A 16,824-nucleotide genomic window follows, 5' to 3' on the forward strand; every position below is an offset into this window, starting at 1 on the left:
CTTCACGAACATCGAGAGACCACCTCTGACAAAGTTCTTGCAACACTTGTTTCCGAGAGGGACTAGACCAAGTGACATCCGCGGACTACAAAACAGAGGAAGACGGCTTTATTTTCTATTCGTAAAAGAAGAAACACCGATCTATGAGAACAATCAGACGATGGAAAGCGGTGAAGATTTATGCCCCACCACCTCTGATCAAGGCCTTAGGCGAGAAATCCATAGAAGTACATTTTTCTGGTCTGCCCCTTGAGATACCGACCATAGAAATTAAGAGCAAAATAGAGAAGAAATATGGTGTCAAAGTCATAAAATCAAAAATGGCCACCTATTGGGGTTTCCCGACAGTGTATACTAGGGTAAGATTGATAAGCATCTCTCCAGATGACTCAAAGAAGATCACCCTTTATATATACAATTGGTTTTATAATGATAAATGATATAAAGGATGTCAGCGTCAACGCAAATGCAATAGATGCGGGGCTACTGGACACCTACCCAGAGACTGCCAATACCAATATCAAATGCAGCAAAACACACACCCAAAGACATACGCTGCAGCGACGACCAAAGCGGCGACAACCATGGACTTTGAGACAGAGAAAACACTATTAACTCTTTCTGACCCTATAGAAGATCACGATGAAACAGAGAAACCTGAAGAAATAATACCGACATCACAACTCGACAGCACAGGAAACAACACGCAAGACCAATCACACAAATAAAAGTCGGCATATCAAACCAGCTCTGCAGAAAAGAGGAACACCAAAGCGAGAGCCAGGATACTATAAAAAGGAAGGAAAAAGAAGTAAAACAAACAAAACTGGAGGAAAAAGACACTGCCCATTTTTTTTGTTCTTGAGGAGCCAGACTTTGAAGAAGTAATCAAAAATCCAGAAATCATAGCCTGTTAGAGCACACAAACCATTTCAGCGCCAGGGAAAGAAGAAATGTCGTAAAAGATAGATAAAACAATCAATTTAGAAGAAGCAACCGAATCCCCAAACCAAACCCAAGGGAATGGAAAGGGGATTAACCAAGATCAGACCTCCGCCCCCCTAAAATGCCCGCAAAAAGGAAAAAACCAACAGCCACACCAAGAACTTCTGAATCCGAAATAGTGGACTCTATAAGGAGACAAAAATGACCAGGAAATAAGGAAGAAACAAGACAATCACGAAGCGGGAACAAGGAACAAGTACAAGCTAGAAAAACTCTCTCCCTAACAAGGGATGACGGGAGGAGAACAGTTATCCTAGAAGAATATAGAGCTTTACATATTCAAAATACAGGGACCAAACCTACAAATCTTGACTATGAACATCAATGGAACTGTAAATAAAATAGAAAGAATTATAGCATAGTCCAAAAATTATGACATAATTTTAATACAAGAGACGCATGGGATGCCAGAACAGGTGTTGAAAGAACTGAAGGAAGATCTCGACGCTCTAGTTTTCACCAGTAACCACCAAACAGAAAGCAGAGCTGGGGTGGCAACAATTTTTCGGCCCACCGCTAAAGTTCTAAACCTTGAAAAACATAAAGTACCATATGAACTACAAGGACGTCTAGTCCATATAAAACATAACAATTGGAATATTTTCAACATATATATTCCAGCTGTAGGAATAAATCATCCCCCATTTTTTAAAAAAATTAGCAATGCAAATAATTATATATAAAGCCATGCTCTAGAACGCTGTATAATAGGAGGAGACTTGACTTGATACCGCCAGAGCTAGACAAATGTGTAAAACTTAACAGAAGCGGATAGAAACCTGCAAATTTGGATCAAAACCTTTATAAAAAACAAGCAACTTAATTTATACCTTTAGATGCCTAAACGGAAACACCGGAGAATACACCTATAAATATGATCACAATAAAGGAAGCCTTTGATATTTTCTATATATCAGAAAGGCATATCAACGTAATAAAAATTGTACTATTTTACAACAACAAATCTCCGACCACAGACTAGTAACGCTTGACCTGGTATTCACAAATACAATTAAGTGGGGACAGGGTATATGGAAACTGAACAATGCTCTTATGAATGATAGTGAGTACGTGAGCACTGTTCTGTTCGTACACACATAAACAATCTAAAACTGAAGCATTTTGGCGACGTCATAAACGAATAGGAACTATTTAAAAAAAGACATAAAACGCATAACTAAATCCTAAAGCAAAACTAACAAACTCAATAAAAAATGGATTCCAACAAAATATGCTGAACTTATAAATAAAAATGGACCAACTACAGAGATCGAGGATAAAATCATAAAACATTGGGACTAAATAGAAAGATTTAAACCAGGGCAGGAAAGTTCGGATACTTGTATCAAAGGGTAGGAGAATTTATAAAAGGATGGAAATTAAAAGAGAAGAAGCCCAAAAGATAGATTCCATCCGAATTAATAATACTGTCTATAAAGATAAAAAGGACATATTAGAAGCAATAAAAGATGACTACGGTAATATTTATAGAACCCAAAACTTTAATCAGGATACAGTAAATAACTATATACGGAACAGTGGTTATAAACAAATACCACTTATAAATAGAGAAGATTGTGATAAAATGTTTACAGCTGGGGACATTTTTAAGGAAATTAACAATCTATAAAAAGGGAAATCTCCAGGATCTGATGGCCTAATATCAGATTTCTTTATCAAATTTCAACAAGAATTCGTAGATATTTTAGAACTTCTTCGCAACAATATACATTTTACTGGGGAAATGTTAAAAAGATTAAAAGAAGGGAATATTACCCTACTATATAAAGGGAAAGGAGATACGAAAGAACTAAAAAATCGGAGACCGATAACACTATTAAACATTGATTATAAAATTTTAAGCAGAATTATAACAACAGAATAGGAACATGTTTAGACATAATTCTAGATATAACCCAAAGCTGTGGGGGGATATGTAGAAACATTTTAAATACTAATCTTTCAATAAATGCTATAATTAATCTTTTAAACATCAAAGGTAAAAAGGGAGCCATGTTTCTAATCGATCAGGAGAAAGCGTTTGATCGAATAGAGCATAACTTCATTTTCAAAACGTTGGGACACGTGGCTTCGGCCCAAATACTATCAATTAGATCAAAGCTACGTATAAAAACATTACCTCTAAAATAATTGTTAATGGAGTCTTGACAAAGGAAATAAGTATACAGTATATATATATATATATATATATATATATATATATATATATATATATATAGTTACGTGTTAAGGCTCGAATAAACAGTAACACAGAAAGAGTGGAAACAACAAGCTTTTTAAAATTTAATAAATAATTTATTTCCCTGGAAAAATTCTGTAAAAATGAAAAGAGAACAGAACGTACGGTTTCAAGAATCAAATCTAAAAATAATCCAAGAATAATCAACGAATTAAATTGCAAACGTTTTTGTAATAAATGTTCTAATAATTTCAAGTTAGAATCCTGATGGAAAATCCAAGATGGATGACGATGACATATGCTGTAGTCTGTAATGTGCTTATCTACAGTTCCTTGTAGAAATACAAATAATGGCACTCCGGTGTTGGAAATCCAAATTAAATTTGTAAGCAGTGTCTTTCCAAAATTTCTGTGTAAGCACTCCTCAAAATATTTCCAGAAAAAAAATTAATCCTTTTGAAATCCAACTGATCTGAAGAAAATTGTAGCTCAAAATCTGGCTAGAACAAAATAGCTTGACATCAGTGTAAAAGCCCAAAACTAAACTGAGAAATCTTTTCTACGCATCTCTATTAAAACTAACACATGCCCAGTAATGGAAAATCCGGAATTGCGAAACACAGTTCCACCTGACCGTGTTTATATATAAAAAAGTCACGTACACTTATTATGGCCCTGATTAGGCCAATGATTTTACTCCGAGAATAAAAAGAAATAAAATTGTTTACATCTTAAATCATGACCTTGACAGCAACCAATCATTTTAAAATAAAAATAGAACTTATTTACATGATTGCTACCAATTTTGAATCAAGGTCAGGATCTAGGTCAACACCTGGTGTTTACGAAAGAATGATTCAGGTCAACTGATTTTCTTGAAAAATATCTCCAGTTAATAAATTTACACTATTATAGCATATAATAAAATAAAGCTATTTGAATAAAATCAGATATACGTTATATATATATATATATATATATATATATATATATATATATATATATATATATATATATATATATATATATATATATATATATATATATATATATATATATATATAGTGTATATATATATATATATATATATATATATATATATATATATATATATATATATATATATATATATATATATATATATATATATATATATATATATATATATATGGTCCGTTTCGCCACCTCACCCACGAGGTTAAAACGCCATTTTTTCCTTTACCTGTGGACCTAACAATACGTATTTACACATTTTGTTGCTAAACATACCTCTGCTTTGCTTTGTGCAATTCATGCGCATCAATATACTATCGTTGGTGTTGCTGTTGCTGTTGTTGTTGTGGGTTTAACGCCATTTTCAGCACGTAATTGTTATGCAGATGTAATTTAGCTATTTGTTGTTAGTTTTAAAAAAAATCATTACATGTTATTGTAATGGAATATTGTTTAGTGGACTTGATTTAAAAAAAAATTAAGTTCAGTTCTGTTTGACCTGACTTTTTTTTATTGATAAACACCTAATAATATAAACACTGTATCTAATTTCTGACCTTGATTCAGAACCAGTGAAATTTTGGTAAACAACTTCTTAATTTTGTTTTTAATTATTTCTCAGAGTAAGAAATATTAAGTTAAGTCAAGGCCATACCTGGACGACATGATACTTATTATGCAACAAAGTTCTATTCCTTCTGGAAGGATAAACTCTTGACCCCCATCCGGGAATCTGTTTTGCGTTTTAGTTAGTCTTATAACTGATGTTATGATAAGAATTCAGTTAGTCGTGCCTTAACACTTGAGAAGTCAAGATGTTTTATGTTGTGACCAGTTTGGGGCTGAATTGTTATTCTCTTCAAATGATTGAATTTTTCTCGAGTAGTTGGTTTCCTTGGAAATACTCTAAATTAATTCTTGGACAAGGACAAGAACCGAAATTTGTACAAAATTAAAAACTGGAATAATATTTTCTGTGATTCAACAAGAGACTGTACAATCAGTACTACGCTGACTATGGCGTACGTTATCGCCTTCCATCTTGGAATTTCATCGGTATTTGGACTGTGATTCAATTAGAACTTTTAATTGATATGACTTGCGTTTTTTTTTATTCTTGGATTATAATTTGCATTTAATTTGCAATACCGTAAGTTCTTTTCTTTTTTTTCACTTCGTAGTCTAGGGAAATAAATTATTCGTTTAATGTTACGAAGTTTGTTGTCTTCACTCTTTTCTGTTACTTATTTTTAAACCACAGACACGTAAAAGAATAATGTTATGTATATCTATATTTTGCGTAACTCTTGGTACATGCTTTTATTTATTTTTTGAAATTTTTATTCATGATTGTAAATTGTACAAAATATCTTCAGTTAGATTTTGTCCACGTGACCTGAGTCTGTGAATTACTTTGGATCTATAAGTGTATGCTGAAGTATGTGTTAACAGTTATTATTAATAATCTTAATAATAAGACTTAGTGACGTATTAGGGTTAATTTTTCACTGGCAAATTGGGTTTGGAAAGTTCAGAATAATTCATTAACTTTCCAATAGTTGGGTTAGGTCACATGGATAAGCAATTTTGATGCAAAATAAGTAGCAAGATCCGTCACGTGGGAGATATTGTGAAATAAAGTCGCAATAAAAGGTTAAATAAGGAATAAACAGAGCAATCATACTCATGGCTATTTTGGAGTCATCATCATATCTTGTGTTCATGTTGTAAGTCTGCATATGTGCGTTATGTTGTAAATATATATATTCGAGAGGAAGAAACATTTGCTTGGACGTCTCAGTAAAAAATAGAAAATGCTCATTACTTGGACTATCAACGTATTCTGGAACTGTTGTGAATTATTCAAAGAATCAATACAAGTTTGATAACATCACAAGTCTTGGTGGACCAGTATATTTCCGGGTTTGAAATTTATGCGGAACTTTTCATTGTTTTGGACTTTCTTAGAACTGTATCGGGATTATTTTTGATTCACTTTATAAGATTGAAATTCCTCTCACGTTTTGATTTGTAACTTTGATATTTAAATTATTTGTTAAGTTTTACACAACGTGTTGGTTTTACTTCTTTCTGTAAGTTAGTTTGTGACCTTAGAGTGGTAATACTAGGTTATACGTGGCGGCTGGTATATTTGGTGGAGGGATAACCCAGGAAAGAACCAGCAACGCACGGGAAGTTACTGACAAGCTTTCTTACATATCCACACTGGTCGAGTCCGACACTCGAACCCACTCGGACAGATGTGAGATATCAGTGATCTGTTAAAGGAGAGCGTCCGTGAGTCGTCTACCCTAATATCGGGGATGGTGTTCAGCCATGACTACCCCACGTATGTGAAATCATCATAGGCTATCACGAAGACGACAGATACGGCTATTTGGAAAAGAAGAATTTATGTGGAGAGAACAAAACTGTCTGAAGAGAGAGCTGATGTATGGAACTTCTGTCAGACGAAGTTTGAGGAAGAGAATAATACCAGTGCAATGTTCCGTATGTTAACTCGATTGGGTTAACAACCCCAACGGCCCTTTTCAGGGCTACTCAGTTGCTTCGAAAAGATAAGCTCATTGCCAAATATTGTTTTGTCTTTATGTTGTAGAAGTATTTATTTGTTTGTGTATGTCTTTGTTTGTTTGTCCATATAAAACCCTTATGACCCTAAAAACCCTTATACCTACAAAACCCATGACGTCACCCATGCTAAATTTCCATTGACCCCGAAGTGCCATTCCCATGTTAAATTCCCATTGACACCCAAGTGCGATTCACATGTTAAATTCCCATTGACTCCGAAGTGTTATTCCCCATGTTAAATTCCCACTGACTCCCAAGTCTTGGCTCCCATGTTAGTTTCTCGTATGACCATGTGAATTTATTCGCCATTTTCACTATGTGAAACCATATGACCTCCAAGTTGCATACAAAACTACTTTGGAGGCCGTGAATATATTTTATTGTATGAAGCTGTTACTTCTTATGTCAATAGAGTGTTTCCACTATATTTGTGAAATACTTCCTTATGCCTACTCAATACAGGTAAATTTAGCCAGCCTATTCAATCTCACCTTGAGAGACTCAGACTTTTCATAGTCGGTTTTTCTCAAATGTCCTATTTTCATTTTGCAAATTTACAAGTCCATACGCATCAGGAAAATAACGTGGGTTTTCCAGTGTGCAACGATCCGTAGACTGTTAGTGAATTTTAGTATATTCACAAGGCCTCTGGTCATATTCTATAATATAAGAACACGCAAGTGTTGCAACGAGAGAAACTTCTGTTCTGTTAACAAAACTATTGTGACTAGAGTCCTGTACTAGAGTGTAAGCGTATAACTAGATACTGTTTTAGAAGATAATATAAGTGATAAGAATTAATAAAGAGAACCGAAGTGTCCTTGAGCCAAATATCCTTCTCGTACAACAACATGGCTGAAGGAGACAGTCATTCAGACGTACGTATGCGCCGTATGGAAACCAAAGAGTCAAATGAAGATTATATGGATGGCAAAGGTCAGAGTTACCAAGGTGAAATCATTAAGGAGAAAATTCGTGTCGAAGTCGAAGACACTGTTACAGTCCCACTGCTGCTACCAAAACATTTTGCAAATGGACAGCGTAATTCAGAAGAATGCCTTGACGTCCAAGATTTGCACGATTCCGTTATCTCGCCTGTCAATTCGTCGGTAAAATCACAATAATTGCATCTCCCTCTCTCTCTCTCTGTCTCTCTCTCTCTCTGTCTCTGTCTCTGTCTCTCTCTCTCTCTCTCTCTCTCTCTCTCTCTCATTATATCGTTCGAATTCATCATTCTATTTCTGTATTCCAAGCATGGCATTAACTGTATGTTATATAGAGTTAGCAGAAGGAAACCAAAAGTTGTTTCCATATTCAGATTTGTACACCGATCTATTGTCCTGGCCATTGTTATCTATTAAGTTGACTAAAATAAGCCTTATACTGTTTTAGGTCTAAATTAATCGCAGCAATGGTGGATTAAAATTCGTTTACAATGACGTATGTAAGCGTGACTTTTAAAATAAAGAATTACACATTTTCGTTGATTAAGAGGAAACGGTAGAAAAAATTGTCAACGTTTAGTATCAGTGATTGCTAATGAAAATAAAACTTCCTGATGAAAATCTATACACGTTTTAATTTAACCCCATTCAGTCAGTGTGTGTGTGTGTGTGTGTGTGTGTATGTGTGTGTGTGTGTATGTGTGTGTGTGTTTGTGTGTGTGTGTGCATGAACGGCGTTTGGGGGTGGCAAATGGGGCGACTGCCCCAGGCCCCGCTCTTGAGGGGGGCCCCGCGCTTCAGGCCTAAGGTCGTCCTTATTAGTTGGTCGAGCTATATTCTCAGCCAAATCCCGAAAGTTGATCTAGTCTAGACATAATCAGTGTTTGCAGTAGCATACCAATCGAGATACCGATACTCTGGCCCCGCTCGGTCATGGTCGGCCCTTGGCCCCGCGTACTCCTAACGCCACCTCTATGTATGTGTGTGTGTGCGTGTGTGTGTGTGTGTGTGTGTGTGTGTGTGTGTGTGTGTTTGACGTGGCCTTAACTATTTTCAGCCGTTTTTCACTCAGGGAAATTCATTTCACATTTCAATCACACCCCATCCCATGAAAATATTTTCGCTTTGTCACCTTTCTTATTTTCAGTAAATTTTCTAGTAGCTGGATTACATCATTCCTAAACGATTGTCCTGAACAAACAGTTTTTCTCCAAAGCTTGGGGGCTTTACTGTCAAATTAAATATTTATTGATTCTTAATTAACTTCCTCATAGACTATGATAGGGTTAGTTGACTCTGTAGTCTAAGTGTTCGTGTCGCTCAGTTCCTCCCGCGCTCTCAAATGTATGATCGGAGACGGCTGTGACGATGAGTAAATGCTTTGACATTGGCATTTAACCCTTTTAACATGGATTTGAATAAAATGCGAGTGGGAATTCAGTAACTGTTTGGACTTCGGCTTTTTGCTGGGACGTCATTTCAACTTTTATTTTGGGGGTAGGCAAAACTTGATTGGGGAGGGGGGCAAAATTTGATGGGCTTGTTAATTTTCGTATATAGGCTACAGCAATTTTACAGCATATGCAAATTCGGGGAGGGTGCTATTGCGACCCACCCCACCCATGACTCCCTGGCTTTTTGTCTACTTTTTTCTTGGTTTAATATCTGTAAAGATATTAAGACATTCGTGTGGAACATTGTCTGACATATTTTGTATACGAAGTAGTTCTGTTTGCAAAGATGAGTGATGAAGATCTATACTATTTTTACTTAAGAAAGTATTCCTTATTACAGGACGATGACGAAGATAGCTATACACGTAAAATCAAAAGGCGCCCGAAGCAACTGTACATCAATCGCAGAACACGGCTATTTAAGATTACAACATGCACGTATCGTTATAGACATCAAAAATTAAGACAGCACTACATAACCGATATTGAACAGTCAACAGATATTGAAGGAGAAACAGGAGTGATGTAAGTATGTTTTAATTGTATAACACTCAGCAATAATAATAATAATAATAATAATAATACCAGTAGTAGTAGTAGTGGTAGTGGTAGTAGTAGTTTTACTATAACGATTATTATTATGATTGTTATTCTAATTATTATTATTATTACAACTCTTATTATTATTATTATTATTATTATTTACATTTTTCTCTACTTGCATTCAATAACGTTTCTTAAACTGTATACTTTATGAAATAAAATGATTTGGTCTTGGAGCCACAAATTAAATTGCTCGTTAGTCTCATTTCTATAGCTTGTTTATTATCACGTAAACAGGTTTTACGTCTTGAGTAGGTTACGTTTATTTTTTTAACTTTTCCACTTAGGAAGAAAACTATTTCGCTTAAAAAGATGGATATTTATTGTATTTATTGTGACATGCAAAGTACCTGCGTCTGTCATTCCTGCAAATGCCATGCCTGATTCGAGATGGGGCGTTATTTATAAGTTCTTTGCCCATACGTATGGACGCATCGGAACCGACCGTATGAGCAAGGAAGAAATTCCGAACCTACCGAAACTTGGAAAAACGTTCTTCGAGGCGCTGCTTGGGTTGTATTGTATCGACTTCTCTGGCTTATTGATCTGGCATTTGCGCAAACATGGTTTCCGAACAACAGCAACGGACACAGTAGCACGTTTGGAATACCAAGGGACCACAAAATAACCCCGATGGTAGCACACCTGCATATGAGTCTGACTGACTTGGAACGACCACTACTTGCCCGCAGGTATTGTCTCTATATACGTGACTTTAAGGACGTCCGCGTATTGTAGAATACTTGCTGATCCAAGGGGAAGACAATTCCGTTGGCGACCGATTATGCGTTTTCTTCCAAACTAGAGGTATACGAGATTCGCGAATGGTTTGGAGGCTACCTCGCAAACGTCCACGTATGCATACAGGCAAGGTGTCTAACTCGATTCGCCTTTTCATTATGCCAAATAATTCGTGCAGCGCCTTTTTTATTACGCCAAATAATACGGTAAGTACTTTTATGCCATAATGCGGATATTGCCGTTTAAATTGCCATTTTTGTTGCTAGGTCTTGTACTGAATAGGTACATATATATGCAAAAGTCGGCTAAAACAGTGGGTTTCCTTGGAAATACAGCATATTACCAGTAAAAAACTAATATCCACGGGACACAACAGCGAGTTGTGTAATCCCCAAGAGACACAACAGCGAGTTGTATGATTTTGTTTTCCTTTCTTCATTTATCAGACTCAATGACGAACTCTGCTCTGTGAATAAAGTACAACTTCAAGGAAGGAAACAAAAGGGTATCATCAAAATTTTCAAAAAAATCAAGCCAGACATCAGCGGATTCATCAATCTTCAGCTGGTAAGTATAATGCAAATATACATCAAAGTGAGCAGAATGAGCAATCCAAGGATTAACTCTCCTGTAAATACGTAATCACTCCAGATTCCTGTCATGGTCCATTTATCGAATAATTGTATTTGCCATGCTATTCCTAACCGGAAGAGACCACTACACATTCCTCCCAATTGTTCACCTTATTAAAAGCAGTTAACTGCTGGCGATATAGCATGCAAACCACTTCCAACTGAAATGATGAAGCACAAACATTTTACCACAGAAGGTTATTTTTAGACAAAGATATTCTTCAGGAGAATTAAACCTGCCTTGCCCCCACCCACCAAACCATCATCATCATTTGCTGCAGGAAATACAATAAAGACGTCAACATACTGAGGCCCAATATTCTTTTTTTTCTGACATATGTGACAGGTATCTTCACTCTCCGGACAGCACTTGTCCTGTATGGATCAGAACATTTTTCCAGCTTCAGTAACTAATGTTTGGGACCCTGGTTGTTGATTATCAAATGTTGGTTGAATTATTTTCCCTGCGTCAGGGCAACATTTATATAAACACGTAGTCATTGGAAGACATTTGGTTTTCAGAGGGATACCACAAGAAAGATTTAAATATGCCCCCAAACCATATCATCTTTGTCAAACTACTCTTTGTATAGGGGATACAACTCAGTCGAAAATCATTTTGGAAAATCTAGTTTCATGGTAACTTTTCATTTTGAGATTAAAATATGTTGTCCTTTCGTAAAAGGTTTTTGTAAAACCTTGAAATATTTGTATAAAAAAAACAAATTCCTTGATAGGCTTTAGGTCTACTTCTTATTCGGTAGATTGTGTTTCATTTTTAAATTTTTCGTTTTCTAAAAATAAGTTTTAGATTTTTTTCCCCAATTAATTTCAGTCTTCGACAGTTTCAGAACGTTAGTACTATTTTGATCTAAACGAAAATTTGTGCATTTTATTCGCATTTTTCAATCGATATGAACAGCTAATTCATCATGATAGAGGGATGCTAAGATTGATATTCCAATTTAAATATACTAAACTTCTCAACTGCATTGAAATACTTACAGCTGAAGGAAATAAACAAGCAATACTAAAACAATATGTGTCCTTTATAAAATCAATAATTAGAACACTTCCAATCTTATGGTTCTGGAAACTGTTACAGATGCCCTTTCTATGATTTTGATACGTTACACCCTAGTTCAGTTCGCATGCACAGAGCCGGCAAAAGTTACTTCTATGTTTTCTTTTTATAGATCTGAGTTCATATTTTCAGCAATGTAAATTCCTGATCTAAAGATACAGACATTGCTAATTTAGGTTTGTATATTGAGCAAAGATGACTTTCTTAATACTGGAATTGATCAAAATAACGTTCCTAACGAGAACTATCAGAGGAAGAATTTAGAAGAAACAGCTGACAACAAAAATCGGCTTCTGCTTCTTTTTTCTTTTAAAAATTAAATATTTCTTTATTTATGTAATCAAACTATCTTTTCTCCAACTTTTTCATAAGAATATTATCAACTTGGCTCTGATTTTATTCCTCAAGTTTGTGGAGATTTTTCGAATCTATAAAAGAGAGCATAATCTTCTGAGATGAGATTATGATGGAGAAAGAGAGCGAGATATATTGTGTGTGTATGTGTGTGTGATTTGGATTTTAACGTAGCTTTAACAATTGTGCAGTCATATCGCTACGACGTCTGAAGTGTGGCAGTTTATAGTGATGTCTAGCAGTGGGACATCATGCAATATACATGTAACATGATGTCCCACCCAATTACATTATCCTGACACCAGGCCGACCAATCCTAACGCTGTTAGTACCATTTTCATTAGTCTTTGGTATGACTAGGCCAGGTTTCCAACCCACGACCTCCCGAAAAGAGAGAGAGAGAAAAAAAAAACCCCAAAGATATAATGACAAATGGTTTCTGGTCACAATTATTCAAATTTAATGGTCTTTTTCGGTGTATCTTGCAATAAAATGTAAATGAGAGGACGTGATATAAGTTGCTTGATTTGGATGTGATAATTCATAAAGCGATAGAGCGGTATCTAAGCTGCGTGAATTGGAACTGAGAGTTAATAACACGACAGAACATTATGTAAGCTGTGTGATTTGGTTCTGATAGTTCAAAACACGACATAGCCATATGTAAGGCTGTGTGAATTGGGGCTGAAAGTTTATAACAAGCAGCAGAGGGGGCGAACAGACCACTTGTCTGAAACCTAATTTGCTTAAAGTATAAGCTTCTTCCGAAATAAAAAAAATAAGGTCACTACTGAACCTGACCGAGAGTTGTGTTTACATACCAGAGGTCCCGCCCCCTCTGCTGCTATCAATTAAAAATTATCGTATTAATAATGCCACCAGCTAAGGAATCTCACACTGCTAAATTAGCTCGAGAGAGACTAAAAGCAATCAAAACATTTCTTCCTGTTCGTGATTCTGTTAGAGAAAAATTGCAAGAACGTCAAGAAGCCCAAGTTGAATTTACAGAAGGCACAGAACAGTTATTTAAACCCATTACAACAATTACTGAAAAAGCTGTATGGGGAGATTTTAAGGATGACGAGGACGATGAGAAGAAAAAGAAGAAGAAGGGTATTCTTCAAGTATTAAAACAAACCGCTGCGCAGACTAAAAAATTAGCAGAAAGAACCAAGAAAACAAAAAAGATTTTACGAGATCTTCCAACTGAAATAGCTGCAGTTCAACCTCTACCTGATGAAGAAATACTTGAAGGTATTGGTAAAGTTCGTACTGAAATCGCCGACGTGAAAACAGAACTTTCGTCTAAACCAATAACAGAAAACATTAAAATAATCGAAAAATTTAATGAAAAATTTATCAGAGAAATTAGAAATACTGAAGAAGATGATTTACCTGAAAAAATAGTAATTGGTATGTTTGATAAATCCAGTATTTTAAAACCCGGTCATAAAAAAATAAACAATGATAATCTTATTAAGTTGATATATCGCATATATAAAAACAAAAGGCAAGTCAGACATGATGATTTGGAATATGTAGATCTTTCTGACAAAGTACAAGGACTTTATAGAGAGGGAGTGAAACAATCAGAACAACAACAATCTTCTCCACCTCTGCAACAGACAGAACAACCAGAAAAAAATTCAACCTGTAGATATATTTACCGATGAAGCTCTTAATACTTTTACTGACCGAGATATATTAGTTAATATTGCTGCGTTTCATCATAAATCCAGAAAACAATATGTGAAACCTGAATATGTTGAATCAATGGTTGCTAAAAGTTGGCTTCCTGCATTATATTTTGCGTCTAAAAATTCGAGTGTTGATATTAGTGATCCAGAGTATGTAAAATGTAAACAAGATGTAAAAAGAATAAGACAACTATCAAAACCTCCAGAAGAATCAGGTGCCACTGGAAGCGGTTTTCCTTTGGTTACTCAGGGAAGTGGTCTTATTGCCTGTCCTAACAATGTTCTTTCTGACGTAGAACGACTAGAAATACTGATTGGAGGAAAACGTGCAGGAAACAATTCTTCAGAAATTGTTAATGAAATATCTGATATTTGTCGAAGATTATTTCATGGCGGTATTATGGATCTCAGCATTTATCGTTCTCTTATTGATGAAATTGCTGATGATTATCACAGCGACTAAACAATTAATTAATCAGTATAAAAATGATTATACACACTGCTCAACGTGGACCGATCATGGTCAGGGTAATAAACTCACGACTGCCAAATTACAAAACAATTTACGGATATGGACATGGTGATGTTGTTCAGGGTCTATTTAGAAGGATGGCTCCAAAAGCAATACCAATTGCAAAACAATTAGGGATGAAGGCTATTGAGGCTGTTCGTGATAAAATTCCTGGCGCTATTGGTAATCTTGCCAGTAAAGCGTTCTCGACAGTCAAGGACAGACTAGCTCGAATAGTACGAAGAAAACAGCAGCAACCAATGAAACTGGCCAGCACTGAAGTTATGCCCGCAAATGTCAGTAAAATAGTAAATCAAACCGCAAATCAAAAACTAGCGGAATTATCTGAAGAAGGAGAAAGAAATATAACTGCAAATTTAATGGCGGGAAGTGGTCTTCAACGATAATTTAGATCACCATTTGGAAAATTGATAATTATAATAAAATGTTCAAGCGTATGTCCGACCCAGCATTTGACATGGATGTACCGGTCCTCAAAGATGAATCAGTACGTGATTATCAATTTTATTCCTATGACGCAAGACAACCAAATCAGCGGAGGAGAATCGAATTACAGGTTCAGGATACAAGTAGATATTTCTTGCCCGCTGAGGCGTTTATTGAAGTAGAAGGTGAACTTGTAAAGGCGGATGATACTAACTACGGAGTCAATGACCGAGTTGGTTTTGTCAACAACGGGATTATGGCACTGTTTAATAGCGCCACATACATGATTGATGGAAAAAATATTGAATCAATTCACAATGATGTTGATGTTGCTACAACAATAATTGGTCTAGCGAGATATTCTGATAATTACACAAGATCAGCTGGTCCAACAATGATGTTTGCCAAGGATATTACCAACAACGCCGATCATGTTCAGTATATTAAGTTACAAACACCACGAGATACTGCAGTTAATCCACAACCAGGTGATTTTGAACATGAAGATAGACCAGGTGCTGCTTTTTATATTATAAAAAGTGTTAATGCAACTTACAACTTAGGATTTGCAACACTCCGAGCAGTGTTGTCGGGAGATAATAGAAATTTTTCATGTGCAATTCCACTGTCTCACATCTTTGGATTTTGCAGAAATGTTAGAAAGGTCATCTTTGGAGCTAAACACACAGTTGTGCTCGCAAGAAAAAGTGATGATAATGATGCAATCTGGCGAGGTGCTGATGTTGCTGATGCTGGTAAAGTAAATATAACGAAGCTTTCATTGTGGATGCCAGTAATGATTCCATCTATTGCTGAAGAACAAATACTCTCTTTTACGGATCAAGGCGGTAAATCATTGCTATCATGGTTAACAGTAACCACAGATGCTGCTCAAGGTAATGCTAATGGTCTATTTACATGGAATATAGCATCACAGCAAGGTGTTTCTGCGCCACGACATATTTTTATTGCGCTGCAAAATAATGATCGGACGAATAGTCAAGAACGTTCACGTATGATATTTGACCAACTTGGAGCTGATGAAGTTTCCTTGCGGATAAATGGACATCAAGAACCAGCTGAAGATATATTGTTAAATTTTGGTCAAAATCACGTAGCGCGTGCATATCATCGTTTGATGTCATTTATGGGACGTGATCAAAACGTGGATACTGGGCTGCAAATATCACAGTTAGATTTTATAAATCTGTATCCGATTTATTACTTTTCGTTGGAGCATCTTGATTTATCCAGGCAATCTGTCGTTGATATACACTTTCGAGCTCGTGTTACTGACCTGCCAGGTGGTGCCGCCTACAGAGCAATCGCGGTTATACTCAGTGACAAAGCGATAATACTTGAAGGTGGTAGTGGACGAATGAGGGTTATTGATACACCAGTAGAAAATCTTTAATCATGTTATTTAAATACACGAGTATTATCATAAAATGCCATATCATCACGTTAGTGTCAGTCTGACTCCTGGTCAGATTAAAAACCTTCAATCAAATTCAGTAAAAAACTGCGGAATGAAATTATCACTAAAGCGAGATCAGAGCACGGA

At 35.7% G+C, this 16,824-nt stretch overlaps 1 protein-coding gene across 2 annotated transcripts in view; it reads left to right on the forward strand.

Annotated features, from left to right (window-relative positions):
* Window positions 1–7,424: 7,424 nt before the first annotated feature.
* Window positions 7,425–16,824, forward strand: part of LOC149798802 (uncharacterized) — a 47,352-nt gene continuing 37,952 nt past the window's right edge. For both annotated transcript variants that reach the window (XM_089957699.1, XM_089957700.1), the window contains exons 1-3: window positions 7,425–7,902; window positions 9,532–9,716; window positions 10,982–11,102. In XM_089957699.1, coding sequence (XP_089813825.1) covers window positions 7,645–7,902; window positions 9,532–9,716; window positions 10,982–11,102 — 564 coding nt within the window. In that variant the 5' untranslated portion in view covers window positions 7,425–7,644. The remainder of the gene's footprint in view (window positions 7,903–9,531; window positions 9,717–10,981; window positions 11,103–16,824) is intronic.

The sequence above is a fragment of the Sinohyriopsis cumingii genome, chromosome 5 (assembly GCF_028554795.1).
Source record: "Sinohyriopsis cumingii isolate HCF-2022 chromosome 5, ASM2855479v2, whole genome shotgun sequence".
Taxonomy (NCBI): Eukaryota; Metazoa; Mollusca; class Bivalvia; order Unionida; family Unionidae; genus Sinohyriopsis; species Sinohyriopsis cumingii.